Consider the following 15,687-nt stretch of genomic DNA (forward strand, 5'->3'; position numbering starts at 1 on the left):
AGCAGCCAGGGAGCAGCTTCCTTCCAACTTTCGCTGCGCGGCTCTTACAAAGAGCTTCCCATGCGCCCCGCTGGACTCGCGGCGGCGGCGTGTTCCTCGCCTCGTCCTTCTTCTCCCGGGCGGGAGCCCCGCCAGACGTCGCGGGCGCGCAGATTCCGCGGGACAAAACGGTGGGTGGACCGACGCCGCGTGGCTCACCGTCGGGGATACTGTACTTTTTTGTTGTCTCTCTCTGCGAGGGAAGAAGGGAGTTTGGAAAACCCGGCGTCTGGGGACGGAGAGGAGGGTTGAGAGTTGGCCTCGGGTTCTTGGGTGTAGGAAGCAAGCGGTGCTCGTCTGTTCCGCTCCCTCCTTTCTCGTGCGCGCGCCCTCTCTCTTTCTCTGTGTGTAGGGGAAAGCTCCCCTACGCAAGCAAGTGCGGGGTCTTTGCCCGAAATAAGGCAGGGAACCGGCGGCTTCCTGGCCAAACTCAAGGGACGCGCGATTAATCTCTCCCCCCGACGGTGAAATGAAAAGCAACAGCTCGTGGGAAGCTGCTGCTTTGCTGGAGAAACAGACACGGAAAAGGGGAGGGGGCTGCTGCTGCTGCTGAACCCTTCTCCCTCCTCCTGCTTTTCTTTTTTAAACATCGCTCCCTGCCAAGGGTGCCAACTGGAATAAAATATGGGGAGGGCAGGTAAGCCCCGCTCCGCATAGTCGATCTCATGATCAAACTATTTGAATGCCAGTGCCCATCAACTTCTTTTGGAGGGGATCCAGTTCCCTCAAATATTTGGGGGGGGCGAAGGGACCTCAACCCCTAGGAGTTGGCTCCTACGCTCCCTGCTGCTTTCTCACCTGCAGGTGTGCGATCCCGGGTCCCGTCTGCTATTGGCGGACACCGGCATCGCTTGGAAGAATCTCCACGTAAATCCTTCCAAGTAAATCCAAGTTTAGCACGAGTAAATTCTCGTGTGTTTAGCACGAGTAAATTCTCGTGTGTGTGTGTGTATTCCATTCAGGGCACATACTGTGGCAGAAACTTCGGTTCCTTTGAACTCAGTGACCCATGTTGGATGTGCCTAGGCTTGGTTGTATCACTGATGTCAGTGTTCGTCATGTCAAAAGTAAGGCTGTGATCCTAACACACTTAATAATAATAGTAATACTGAATTCTGTTAATAGGGTTTGTTTCTGATTTGCAGAAAGCTTACAAGGGGATTATATAATGTCAGCTACTTGTTGAGCTTTCATTCTAATATGTTTTCTAGGAAGTTGGCGTTATTGTTATCTTACACGTTTCAGTGCATTTTCCTATAACTTTCCTTATTGCAAAAGTTTTAAAAAAGAAGATAAAGGAATCAAGTTTGTTGTGCGAGAGCACCAAATCCAGTTTAATCGCACAGCCTGAATTTGCTGATATGTGATTGAATCTCACCCTCAAAATAGCAACAATCTGAAGTCCCCTTTGCCATAATGTACCCAGGCCTGTAGTGCTATCCATTTTTACTTAGAAGTGAGTTTCATTCAGCTTGCAGGTACCTGTCCTCCTCCTCACTGCCTGCTTTGTGTACAGTCTGCCTGGTGAAAAGTTCTGCAGAACTTGAAAACTTGCCCAACTTTTGGGACATTCCAGTTGGTCCCAATAAAAGTATTGCCTAACTGTAAATTTGGGGGAGTCTTTTTTTTTAACGAGTCAATAGATGTAGTTTCACTTTGAGCTAGTTGAAATTCTAAAACTTTCATAAAATCACAGGATTGAAAGGGGCCTTGGAGGTATCCAGTCCCGCCACCTGCTCTGTGTGAGTATGCAGCGCAGAATACAACTACACGATCTCTGAGAAGCGGCTATCCAGACTCTACTTATATCCATCAAGTGAATGAGAGATCATCACCTCCCAAGGCAGCCTTTTCCATTGCCAAACAGCTGTTAACAATTAGGAAGTTTATCTCCATGTTGAGATGAAATCTGCCTCCTCGCCATTTCCAGCAATTTCAGCTATGACCCTGATCTGGATTGGGGTCCTACTCTGGCTGTTTGTGAAAGAAAAACACAATTAGTGCAAAGTGTGGTTTTGAGCCACAGTCTAGCCAAAATTTAGCACTTAACGTCCCCCAGCTCCTTAATACTTTTTTAAAAAGGTAATTAAAAGACTATTGAAATGAAGGCAACGTGGAAAGTGAACCTATGTATGTTTACATGTTAGTAAGCCCTGCTAAATTCAGTGGGACTCAATTTCAAGTAAACGTGGGTGACCTGGTTAGATTGGACACTGAGCTTCTCCCCTCCATATTATATTCTGCGTTAGTTACAGAGGCAGTTCTAGTTCTACTGGTAGATCTTACACACTGGTGGCAGTGGCGGTGACATTTGAAGTAGATTAGCAAAGATTTTGATTCCCAGTTTTTTAACAATGGCAGCAAGAAATTACCACCACCACCCCGCTGAATATGTTGCCACTGCTGCTGTTGTTATTCATACTCATACTCCCTTCCTTCATCATATAGTCTCAGGATGGGCTATGGAAGTATCAGAGTAATAATGAAAATCCATTAAAGTCATAAAATTAAAACCACAATGCCCATCTATAATAACATTAACAGAACAGCAGTACTGTACAGAGAAAATGAAGAAAGTGGGTGTTGATGTGTTTTTTGTGTTGGAGGACTGTGAGTTCAGTTCAGTTCTGGTTCTCAGGGGCAGGGGGGCGGAATCCTGGGCTCCAAAGTCTTCAATTTGAAGACTATATCAATTGCACCATTCTACAGCTGGTAGAGCTTGGGGTTCTATTAACAAACAAAGTCATTCCTAGAAGCCTAAATTCCCAGAGGCTAGAGAGTCCTGTCACTACTTCCCCCAGATGAGGCATCATGACACATAGGATGGGAATTGCTTGGTTTACGTGCTTCTGATCAGGACTTTGCAGCAGCCTTTATGGCTTGCAGTAGCTTTATTGCTTTGGTGATTGTTGACCCTGTAGAAAAGAGACTTGGGTATTTCTGATAATAATAATAAAAAAGTAGTAGTAGTCATTTTAAATTTTAAGGAAAGTAGTCTTGCTTATGTTCCAACGACCAAACATTTTTCAACATCCAGTATGCACTCTATTAATTTTATAGCTGTAAGTTCTCTAAAAATCTCTAATCATACATATTTGGATTTTCCTTACTGATATCAAAGCAATTTATTTCCAAAGAAATATGCTTAGGGAAAGATGGGGTGGGTTTAGCAAAAGCAAATGGAAGTTGTGTAAATAAACAGAGACTGATTTTAAAGGAACAGAATTTACCTTCACAAACATTTGTTTAAAATCAACCATTTAAATAATAAACAACCCCCCAGTTCTGAATGTATTGAGCTGGATCCAAAGGTGGTACAATTAAGATAGATCTGTCTGCTTCTGCTTTTTATTTTTTAATACCTTTCAATACTATTTTACGTGATTGTATTTTATTGTACATTTGTTGTCCTTTCTCCTTCTTTGCTGCTTTGATTATAGTTTTATAGAATGGCTGGATATAAGTTTGCAAATGAATGAATGAATTTAAAAGTTTAATTTGGATTTCTGTCTAGAATTAAAAGTTCATGAGGCTCTTAATCTCAGGGTTGTGGGTTTCGAGCCCCATCTTGGGCAAAAGATTCCTGCATTGCAGAGAGTTGGACTAGACGGCGCTTGTGGTTCCTTCTCACTCTGCAATTCTATGAAAATATACAAATGTTTCAGTTTGCCAATATTGCAACATAAATATTGCCTTCTTTTTATTGTAGGTGAAATAAGAGCATCAGCTGCTGTTGAAATACAAATTTCCCAATACAGAAGATTTGAAGATGGAAGTGTTTCATTTTGAGATGGTCTTGGTGCTTCTCATAACTGGATTTGTCATCACTGATGGTTCTGACATCTACCAGTCAAACCTGACTAACCCTGTCACAACTTCCTCTGAAACAGAATCTAAGCTGTCCTTCCCTACCCATAAACCCAACCGCACCTATATCTATTGTTCACAACGCCCCAAAATTATGGACACTTTCAAATACATCAATACAGCAATATCCTGTGCAGTGTTCATCATTGGGCTTGTTGGGAATGCAACCCTGCTGCGGATTATCTACCAGAACAAGTGTATGAGGAATGGCCCCAATGCGCTGATAGCTAGCCTGGCCCTGGGAGACCTCATCTATATAATCATTGATATCCCTATCAACATATATAAGGTAAAACACCACAATGTTTACAGTTTGTGCACTCATTTTACAGTATGCAGAAGCTGACTTGTGGAGGGCAGCTGAAACACTGGTGCGAAGGAAGGGGTGGGCCAGACAGATGATGCCCCTCACTCCTTTCAGCATATAAATATGTTCTTCTTGTTGTTGTAATCCATTAACTGTAATGGCTTGGGGAGGACAGGTGAGCATCGACAGCTAAGCTCCAGGCATTCATAGATAATAAAAATTACCCAAAACTAGACAGTGGAAGCATGTTTCTCCTGGATCTCTGTGGTTGATCATCTGTACACATTAGGGGATGGAGGCATTGTTTAATGGTCAGCCCATTCCCCCTGCCCCAACTTGGCAATCAGATTATAGAAGGTGTTGCTGAGGGGCTGCTATTGTCATGCCATTTGTGTCACAGTATTCACTGGCTGTTGTATTTCTCCCTTGTGCTATTTAAAAGCCTTTGTGAGATGGCATCTGTAGTGTTGAAGTTGAGTGCTGTCTTTATGTGGATGACTTTCAGCTCTATATTACCAGATCCAGATGCAGTTGTGGACATCACAAACCAGTGCTTAAAATCAGTGATGGACTAGCTAAGGGAAGCCATGCTACTCTCTTTCTCTCACACAAGGCACACAACCCCTCTATTCAGCTGATCTTCCCAGAGTAGCTGAAGAGGGTTATTGCCCAGCTTTAATTTTGTTTTCCTCTTTGCTGTCACTGTCAAAGCTGGTCTTGGGCCAGAACAGTGCTGTTTTTCTAGAAAAAGAGGTGCCGGAGCTCACCATAAACACCTCCCTCTTTCTCTTAGAATGGCAATGGCGCCCACCTGAGAAGTGCTGGAACTCACCTGAGATGTGCTGGACTGAGTTCTAGCGAGTTCCGGCTGAAAAAAAGTCCTGGGCCAGAACAAAATGGCTGCCAAACTGAAGGCTAGCTGCTTCTGCTCTACAGAATTTGAGGTGGAGGTCTTCCACATCAGATGTTCCTTGACCCTTTTAACTAGAGATGTTAAAATATCTAGAGATGTTTTAGCCAGAATGTGGGATCTTATGCTATTTGCCCTCACACTTCCCTTGTCATCTCTGCTGGCATTTAGGCACTTTGTGAATTCTGTCCTGTTCTCCTGAGTGTTTAATGGCTCTTTACTTCCTCATTTTATCTGCTTTTTTTTTTTTTTGGCCTTTTTATCTTTTTGATCGGAATTGTATTTAGTATAGTTAATTATTGTAAGCTGCCTCCTTGATCTTTTATGGTGAAAACCGGGGAAGAAATGCCACCAACAAATAAATAAAATTCCTGCATGGTGCCTATTTAAGAAACATCACATCTATGTGGAGAGCAAACCTGCTCTGTTTTCTATGCTGGGCTATTATGAGATCCCACACGAAATGAGAACATAGTGAGAACACAGGGGGAAAACCAGCATACTCCCACTTGTGTAAAGAGTATAAAAGCAATGTAAAAACTGGGATAAGAAGAAGATTTAGCCTCTCGCTATACTGGGCCAAATTTTTGAGATGGGGATCAATTGTATTTCCGCGGATAAGGGAGACTATATAGTGTGCCACTGAGGTTGAAAAGACCATGATGGTCAAAACAACAACAATAAATGATGAGTGGTTTAGAAATAATAATAATAATAATATAATAATAATAATAATAATAATAATAATAATACCACCACCACCACCACTGGGAGATTCATTTCATGGTATCTTTTTCAGAGACTTGGCCAAGTAAACTATAGCTATGCATGATGAGAATATTCTCTACAAGACAAAGTAACACTTCCAGACTGTCAGAATGAATGTGTTGGAGTTCTGATTTATGATGTGGTGTTGGCCATGACTCAAGTTTAAAACTGTAGGGAGTGTTGGGATCAGTCTTAGTCACTTTGGATTATGTGACAGAATAATAAACCCGAATAAACCACTTTCCCCGCTCCTTTTAGTCTTCACTGAAGTTCATGAGCCTAATGGTTTTCCTACCACCCTTCCTAGTATCTCAAAATGATGGTTATATCTGTGTGTAATATGGCGTCTGTTCTTGGTGAGCTTTTAGTTGTGATGAAACTACAGTTTCTATACATGGTGTGCAGATGCCTGGCAATAATCAATCTCCGGGCTTTTTAAACTTCGTTATGAGTGTGACATCTTGAACTCCTTTAAAGGCATGTTACAGTTATGGCACTGTATACCATTGTTTAAGTTTCTTTTGCCCCATATGCAGAACATCAGAGGTAGTAGCCTCAGGGCCCTGCTCATACACACATGCTGACAAGTAGATAATTGAATGTGTGAATTGACTCCACTGAAAAGCAGTGTGCGCTTGGGTTATGTGAGATGCCACGTTCAAACATGCCAATTGTCTCTCGACAGTGTGGTCAGCATGCTTGTGTGAACCAGCCTGTGGGACGAAAATAGATGTGATGGGGGAGCCACATGTGTTTTATGCATGTGTCTGATCCATTCATATATGAGTGGGAGGGTGGCAATCTTTAAGAGAACAAAACACACACACACACACACACACACACACACTCTTTCCTTGCCTTATCTCACTGCACTCCATTGCTTTAAGCAATTTCCTCCCTGCCTGGCTTATGTCCAGTTATCAGAGATGGGCTGAGAGAAAGCTGCTGAAAGCAGCAGTGCAATAAAGTAAAGCAGGGGAGAGGGGTGGAGTGGGGTTCACTTCTCTCCTACCCATGTTCCTGCCCATAGAAAAAGGAACCTTTCATACCCTTGCTCTAAACGTCCCATGTGGCATGCAGGAATGAGGGAACTGAAAATAAAACTGCCAATATAATAATGCAATTATACAATGCTATTGTAGAGTTGGAAAAAAAAGTTCAGAAAAGGGCAACCAAAATTATCAAAGGGATGGAGCAACTCCCCTGTGAAGAAAGATGGACGCAGAAGAGGCCCAGGTTCAGTTCTTGGCTTTCCAAGTAGGGCTTTGAAAGCCCCTGCCTGAATTCAAGGAGCAGCCCTGCTGCTCAGTGCCAGATTGAGCTTGATGAACCAACGGTCTGACTTGGTACAGGCAACTTCCCCTATTTCCCTAATTTACCACAGTATCATATGCATGTTTATTTGGAAGTAAGTCCCACTGTGTTCAGTGAGACTTTCCTGCTTGGCAGGGGGTTGGACTCGATGGCCCTTGTGGTCTCTTCCAACTCTGATTCTATGATTCTATGATTCTATGATTCTAAGTGTGCTTTGGAGCCTTTTCTCCTTAAAGTATTCAAATTTTAGAGGCTGGTGTATGCATTTTATGAGCTCCTTTGCAAGTTGTCCAGCAATCAAAAGATTGACACGTTAGCATGGAACAACCAGCCCATGCGTGATGCTGCCTTATATATCTTCCCAATTTAGCCCAGTATGGACTACTCTCATCAGCAACACCTCTTGAAAGATTCAGATAAAAAAAATATTTCTAGCCCTGCAGACTTTTTTGTTTTTAAGTGGAGTTGTGAAGAATTAAATCTAGGAGCTTCAGCAGGAGAAGCATACGCTCTATCACTGTCCTCTTGCCTCTTAAATGCAGGACTCTTTGGGTGGTGGAAGCATTTTTTAAAAAACAAAAAAACTATGAACTTTCACATTTTAGTTGAGATTTTATGTTGGAAAAACAGACTTGCCTTTCCTAAAAACTGGATTAAAATCTTTCTGTCATTATTCCAGAATTGTTTCTCTCTTCAGTCCAATGGATCTGGTTATAAAACCTTTTTTTGCTTAGCGTTCTTTGAAGATGAAGTGAGTCCTAACAGACGGATGCTCTGGCATTAGTACAAAGTTTTGGTTTTGTTTTGAATAAAATTTAGCTGTAAATGGTTTGGGCCAGACTTCCTCCCACACGGTCTCAACCACAAGCCATGCCGATGGCTCACAGATCACTCCCTGTCACTTTCTCTGAAGTTGCGAGAGATAGAGATTGTCTGCATGTACGTACACATAGTGCACATGTATGGCCAAGACTTAGTTTTCTCTAGTTGTTGAGTTGAATATGTGTGTACATATATACATTTTTTTAAAAAAATAAACAGGATTCTAAGAAAACAAATTGTGGGCCCTATTTTTCTTCTAAAGAAATAAGGCACAGAATAGAGCTCTGCAAGTGGAACTTGAAACAAAATTTTGTTCAGCCAGCCATGCCCTTTTCCAGGATACTTCATTCTGTGTCCCACTTCTATGGTTTCCCATTTTTTCACACTCAGCATTCTACAACCACTGACTATCCTTGTGCCTCAATGGGGTTTTTGGAGGTGTTTTCATTCCCCCCTCCATACAGTATTTTCCTCCTAAAGCTTGCTTGTACTTTTGCAAACCTTGGAGGTCCTCCAAGCCTACTGAAACCCCCTCTTTGGAAGTTGTATGTGGATGATGTTGTTTTGGCTACATAAAGAGCAGCACTTGATTAATCTGCTATTAGCATATAGGAAGACCACTATTGGTCAAGCATCAGCCGTCATGCATCACTATTAGTATACAGGGTTGCTGCTATCAATCAGCTTGTTCTTTCAATGTAACATTTGCATGTTCCTTTAATCCAGCCAGTATGTGAGCTACTATGAATGTATAATTCATTAATCAGTATCTCTGCTTCCATGCAAGGGTTATATGGCCCCTTCACAGTTACACAGCGCTGTTCAACTGGGGTGGGATGGGAAATTGGATAAATGCAAGAATGTTAATTGCTTAGCCTCTACTACAAAATGCAGGTGGGGACAGCTGTGCCAAGACAGCCATAGCTAGTAGCACTGCAGAGTCTGCAATATACACTTTTAGGATGTTTGCATTTCCTGTTGAAACATTCCTCTGATCACTTCCTCCAGCTCTCAAATTATTGCTCAGCCAGAAATTCCACTCGGGAATATTTTAACTGATTCCAAGAAAGAGATACAGTCCACCTTTTACACCAGCTGATAAGCATATCGGGAACAAGGATGGATTTGCTATCATTCTAAATACATGTGTGTGTGCGTGCGCGTGCGCAAGTGTAATGTTGCATGAACAGAATCATTAGTCAATGGGGTAGAGGAGACATATGGATCCCAGCCCAAAAACAGTTACATGGAAACAATGCAAATCCAGTTGAATTCCTTGGTTGAATGTACCTGTTTCCATTGCCACATGGCTAGAAATGTGCTCCCTGGTCCACACTATGTACCACCAATTTGGTTTGTGCATTCGAAATGTACACTGTTGTTATGCCTTCCACGCGAATCACCCATGTTGGATCATTGCCAGTAGCTACCTCATATAAAAGCCTCCTGAGTGGGTCAGGGCATAATCGTTACATTTTTTGTAATATATTCCAAGGGAATCGAGATTGCCATTATTGGGAACTGAATCCAGGACTAAGTGGTTCAGTCCAGCAAGAGAACTCCTATGTTCCTTAAATCCATACCATCTTAATACCAGCAGAGTTTGGAAGGTGGCTGTGTTCCAAAGCCAGAAGCTCCCCCCCCCCTTTTTTTCAATTTTTTAAATTGATTTTGCAGAATTTTAGACAGACAAACAAGCATACATCTTAACTATACTTAGTCCAATCTTAGTAACATTGTTATAAGACTTCCTCAACCCCCCCCCCGGCTGAGTTTCATTGTATATCATTGTAACAGTTTTCCAAAACAAATTTTCTCATAAAATTAACTTAATCACTTAACATCTTTTTTCCTTTTCATTTTAACTTTAAACATATTACAGTGGTGCCTCGCAAGACGAAATTAATCCGTTCTGCGAGTCTCTTCGTCTTGCGGTTTTTTCGTCTTGCGAAGCACGGCTATTAGTGGCTTAGCGGCTATTAACGGCTTAGCGGCTTTAAGAAAAAAGGAAACAAACTCGCAAGAACTCGCAAGACGTTTCGTCTTGCAAAGCAAGCCCATAGGGAAATTCGTCTTGCGGAACGACTCAAAAAACGGAAAACTCTTTCGTCTTGCGCGTTTTTCGTCTTGCAAGGCATTTGTCTTGCGAGGTACCACTGTATTCTCTAACATCACATATTTTAATCCTAAGCCTATCTGGTATTTGTAAGTTTTTCCAATTAATATATCTTAGCATTTTTAACTAAATAGTCTTTGAATTTCATCCAATCGTCCTGGTACTCCTCCTCCTCCTGGTCGCGGACTCTTCCAGTCAGGTTAGCTAGCTCCGAAAAGTCCATCATCTTCATCTGCCATTCCTCCACTGTTGGGACTTCTTGTGTTTTCCAAAGCCAGAAGCTTTAACCTACCATGTTCAAAAGTAGCATGCACCTTCCAAAGCATGGTTGGAAATTGATTTCCCTCGTCTGGATCTTACGGTTCATTTTTAATCAGCATACTTGCATAGATGTTAAAAGCATCTTCCACAAAAGCATCTTCTATACAGCAGTGCAAGAACGGTGCCAAAAAAAATTATAAATACCACCAAGTAAACTGAAGCCCACTTGGTGACATTTAGAAATCATCCAAATGGAATGTTCTGTCTTGTTTATTACGGCTTCACAGGGTTGAGCGTGGAAAACGCAAGATTAGAGGGAGGGGATATTCAGGAAGTTGTGGCTGTCTGGTTAGTTTTCTTGGATTCCAGCAGCAGAGTATTGAAATCTTTCAAAAGTTTCTGAATTTAGCATACAAATATGTGGACAGAATTCCACTCTTGTCAGACATTGCACTGCAGATTTGCCTTGAAAGATAATAGCTTTGAAATCACAGTAAGGCTGGACAGTACTGGTCGGTAAACCTTCCTCCCTTATGAAGCTTTTGAAAGACCAGGCCCCAAGGAGCTGTTCACAAGAGAACTCTGCATCCATTTGGCATACACATGGAGTGTACAGCTGAACTGGCCCTGTATCTGCCATCTGCACAAGGAATATTTGGGAAGAAGAAGAGTGTATACATGTGCAGCTGTAAGCACAGAGCTCCTTGCCCTGTTGTGAATCCTGCACATTCACAGAATCACAGAATTGTAGAGTTGGAAGGGACCCTAAGGATCACCTAGTCCAGACCCCTGCAACGTTGGAATATTCAGCTGTCCCACATGGGGATCGAACCTGCAACCTTGGCATTATCAGCACCACGCTCTAACCAACTGAGCTATCCAGTGAGCTCAGTTAAGGCTTCCCTTCCCAAGGTTCCACTCAGTGAGTGAACAAAGCAGGTTGAGCCAGAAGGTGCACTCATATAATTAGCTGGGAGCCTGGCATAAATATACTGTACTGCCTTGTACACATGGGCAGTGTCTTCTATACCGGGGTTTAGGATGACTGTAACCACACAGGCTGCGGAATGTATCATCTGTAAAATGTCTTTGATACATCCAACCGTTCAAATGTGACATCTGGGTGGATCTAGAAAGCCAACAGTTTCAAGGCATAGGATCTGACATCTGTTTGAGGACTAAATCAGATGTTATCATTGAATGAATGGAAAAGCAGACTACAGAAATGTATGTGATCTCTGTTGTCAAAAAGAACCAAATCAGATGTTTCTTTAATAGTGGGATTGGTAACCCTATCTGTATTTTATAAAAATTAAATTCCAGGACTGAGAAGGCCCATTTTTCATTAGAACTGCAACCTACAAGCATCTTTCAAATTATTTCTTTGTGCCAGTCGTGGTGCCCATATTGTTCCAGCAGGGGCCCCTTCGTGGCAGATCTATCTATGGTGGGATTACAGTCAAATTTAAGATTGTCTCCCAGCATGGTATGTCACTCTGCAAATCAATGCAGTATGTGTGTGTGTGTGATTTTTAACATTTTAGCCACAAATGTATGTTGCCCCACATTGGAGCGTTATATTGAGGCCAAGGTGCACTGTTTGAGCTTCATCCCAAAGTACTGGAAGTTCAGGAGAAAGAGGACGTGTGCTGCCTTCTTTGTCACTGCTCTGTGTAATATGCCATCTCCATTTTCTAATGATATTGGTTCCTTTTAGCCTGGATAAGCATATTTGTTGACATCTGGGAGCAATTCTTCCCACCTTTAAGAAACTGATCATATCCTTCCAGACCTCTTATGCAAATATTCCTTCTTTGCCTGTCTTTCCAAATAATAAAACTGAAGCTCCGTTACTTTGTAAGCTTTGATCACTGTTTACACTTATCTCTAAGGATACAATAACATTCCCCCACTTCATTATTGAAGGTGCTGATGTGAGCTTCTAATTTTTTTAAGCCCCCTGCCTTTTTTTTAATAGCAGAGCCCTCAATGACTGTTTATGTGTGTGTGTGTGGGGGGGGTGTCATTTCCTTCAGTTTGTCTGTGGTGAAGCAGGCAGCATCAAACCTGGCAACTTTTGAGTGTCTTTGCAGCTGTCATTGTGGATGCCAGATTTAAAACTGTTTCCTTGCTCACTGAAAGTAATCAGTGAGGTTGTGTTCCTTAGCTGGCTGCACTCCCTCTATCATTCCCTGTCTACCAACTCCTGGACACCTGATTGGTGGTACAGGGTTTCAGTAGCTAAGACGTAATAGAGTGAGAGACAGAGCAGCTAGATTATTCAGCCATTCTCTGCTGCACACACTTGTGTGTGCCCCAGTTTTACATGATTTCACACTCTCTTTTCTCTTAAAGTGATTAAGCTGTTTTTAATGTCACTTTTTATATGATGAATTCTTAATGTTAAATAGAAAAGTATATACACGTTTCAAATCAATAAATGTAGGTGAATCCCCCTTTTTATTGGCACAATCTGGGATCACCTGATGACTTTGGAAAAACGTACACTTTGATATGGAGAATGTTAATTGGTTGCGAGGACAGGCAAGGTGAGATTCAGGTATATGTTCATTTTTTTCTACACTGCCATTTAACATTTCCCATTATTTTTCTTATCCATCCTTTAGCTTCATGGTCAGTGGCCCTTTGGGATGTCTCCTTTTGGGCAGTTTCTTTGCAGCTGTTTTCCTTTTCTTCAGAAAGCATCAGTGGGGATCACAGTCCTTAACCTCTGTGCTCTAAGCGTGGACAGGTAAATAGTTCTACAGTTTCATTCTATGAACAATTTCTCCTAGAACAAGAATGAAGAGAGTCAAAAAGTAGTGTAATGACTCTGGATTTTGAAAGCTACAGAACTAATGACTGTTTATGATATTAAGGCTGGATTGCTATCCCATGTACCTGGGAGAAAGCGCCATTGAATTCATTAGGACTTACTTCTGAGTAGACAGGATTGCACTGTGGCTGCTTGGTTTTATTTTAAGGTTAAAGCTTTCATCCTGTGTTGTAATCGCATGTGATAATTTTCTTAATAGCTTCTAGACAAAGTAATAGTGTGGAAATGATCAGGTCCTCTTAATTAAGTGAAGCATTTTTAAGATGACATGATATCTAGACTTCTTAAACCAAGCATCAAAGATGTTTTGCCTGAAGGCAGCATGCACCAGAGGCTCAAATGCCCGTACCAATCCTATGTATGGGTCTCTCCCTTGATTGGACCCCAATGGGCTGATTAACTCCAGCCTCTTGCCATATGATCTTTGGATTAAGAGCAGAGTGTACATTTAATAAATAATAATGATGTTTGGCAAAGGAGTGGAGCAAAGCCATTAGCCAAGGCCTGCATCAGCATTGTTGGGCACCTGTCAAGACCCCTGCCCCGTGAGGTTGCCCCAATGGTTCTGCTCCTCCTTTTCTTCTTTTCATTGCTGCCGGCTTGCCTGGTCTCTCCTTTTTGCTTCTTTGGGGGGGGGGGTTCCATACCTTCTGAAATTAGACATTGGGGGTAGATGTGGCACCTCAGCTGCGGAACAACTCTCTACAGAACACTCTCATCTGATCTACTTACACTTCTGCCTTTTGTATCCCAGACACAAGCTTTTTAAAAAAAATTCCTTAGGACTGAAAAACATCCGTTGAGTTATTTCCAAACAGCATTGATTTTTATTTTTATTATTATTATTCTGATGCAGCTGCTGGTTTCTTGTCCTATCGTTTTATCAAATTGCTTAATTTTATTGTTAAATTGCTTTGTTTTGTTTTTAAAATGTTAGTAATTGCTCCCTTGGGAAAACTGTACCATAAACAAACAAACAAATTAACCCACATCATGTGAATTAATTCCTCTTGTTTATCTTGCTGTGGTGTGGGATTATGTCCACAATTGTATGTATACAGTGGTGCCTCGCAAGACGAAATTAATTCGTTCCGCAAGTCTCTTCGTCTTGCGGTTTTTTCGTCTTGCGATGCACGGTTTCCCATAGGAATGCATTGAAAATCAATTAATGCGTTCCTAGGGAAACCGCCTTCAGACCAGGTCCGGGGACAGTCTGTCCCTGGACCTCTTCTGAAGGCTGGGGGGGGGGGGACAAGGGCTTTTCTTCCCACCCCCAGCATTTTAAAAAAACCCGGGACAGCGGAGGACTTCTCCGCTGTCCCGGAGATCTAAAAATGCTGGTGGGCGGCATTTTAAAATCGCCCCGGGACAGCGGAGGACTTCTCCGCTGTCCGGGGCGATTTAAAAGCCCCTGGGAAGGCAGGCAGGGGGGACAAAGACTTTTGCCCCCCGCCAGCCTTCAGAAGGTGTCCCCTGCCCCCCGCCCGGCTTCCGAGCACCGCTCCGAAGCCCGGCGGCGGCGGCAGGTGTCCCCTGCCCCCTGCCCGGCTTCCGAGCACCGGGAGAAGCGATCTCCCCACAGCCCCTTGCTTCAAAAGAGGTCCGGGGGCAGCAGGAAAGAAGCGCTGCGCTTCCCGCTGTCCCCGGACCTCTTTTGAAGCAAGGGGCGGTGGGGAGATTGCTTCTCCCCGCAGCGCCTTGCTTCAAAAGAGGTCCGGGGGCAGCGCGAAGAGCTTCCCGCTGCCCCCGGACCTCTTTCGAAGCAAGGCGCTGCGGGGAGATCGCTTCTCCCCACAGCGCCTTGCTTCAAAAGAGGTCCGGGGGCAGCGCGAAGAGCTTCCCGCTGCCCCCGGACCTCTTTTGAAGCAAGGCGCTGTGGGGAGATCGCTTCTCCCCGCAGCGCCTTGCTTCAAAAGAGGTCCCGGGGCAGCGCGAAGAGCTTCCGCTGCCCCCGGACCTCTTTTGAAGCAAGGGGCAGTGGGGAGATCGCTTCTCCCCGCAGCGCCTTGCTTCAAAAGAGGTCCGGGAGGCAGCGGGAAGCGCTTCCCGCTGTCCCCGGACCTGGGGCTGCGGGGAGAAGATCGCTTCTCCCCGCCGCCTCTTGCTTCAAAAGAGAAGACCCGCTGTCCCCGGGGCAAGCTTCGTTTTGCGAAGCAAGCCCATAGGGAAATTCGTCTTGCGAGGCAACTCGAAAACGAAAAAACCTTTCGTTTTGCGAGTTTTTCGTCTTGCGAGGCGTTCGTCTTGCGGGGTACCACTGTATTATAGAAAGTTGTCTATTCACTATGCATTTGGACACCTTAAGATATTGTAACCAAACATTGATTGCATAATGGTCTTGAGATCAAGTAGCAGTTTTTTTCAATATGATTGGATTCCATTTTAAATCAAGATGCACTGATTCAAAACTGATTTTTATTATGAGACGCCAAATAATGCTGTTAAGC

General features: G+C 43.2%; 1 protein-coding gene across 1 annotated transcript in view; it reads left to right on the forward strand.

The window, feature by feature from the left end:
• EDNRA (endothelin receptor type A) overlaps nt 1-15,687 on the forward strand; it is a gene marked incomplete at its 3' end in the record, with an annotated part of 27,314 nt that continues 11,627 nt past the window's right edge. The window contains exons 1-3 of the mRNA XM_082237724.1: nt 1-170; nt 3,749-4,195; nt 13,032-13,156. Coding sequence (XP_082093850.1) covers nt 3,809-4,195; nt 13,032-13,156 — 512 coding nt within the window. The 5' untranslated portion in view covers nt 1-170; nt 3,749-3,808. The remainder of the gene's footprint in view (nt 171-3,748; nt 4,196-13,031; nt 13,157-15,687) is intronic.

The sequence above is a fragment of the Podarcis vaucheri genome (genome assembly GCF_965113315.1).
Source record: "Podarcis vaucheri genome assembly, chromosome: 9".
NCBI classification, from domain to species: domain Eukaryota; kingdom Metazoa; phylum Chordata; class Lepidosauria; order Squamata; family Lacertidae; genus Podarcis; species Podarcis vaucheri.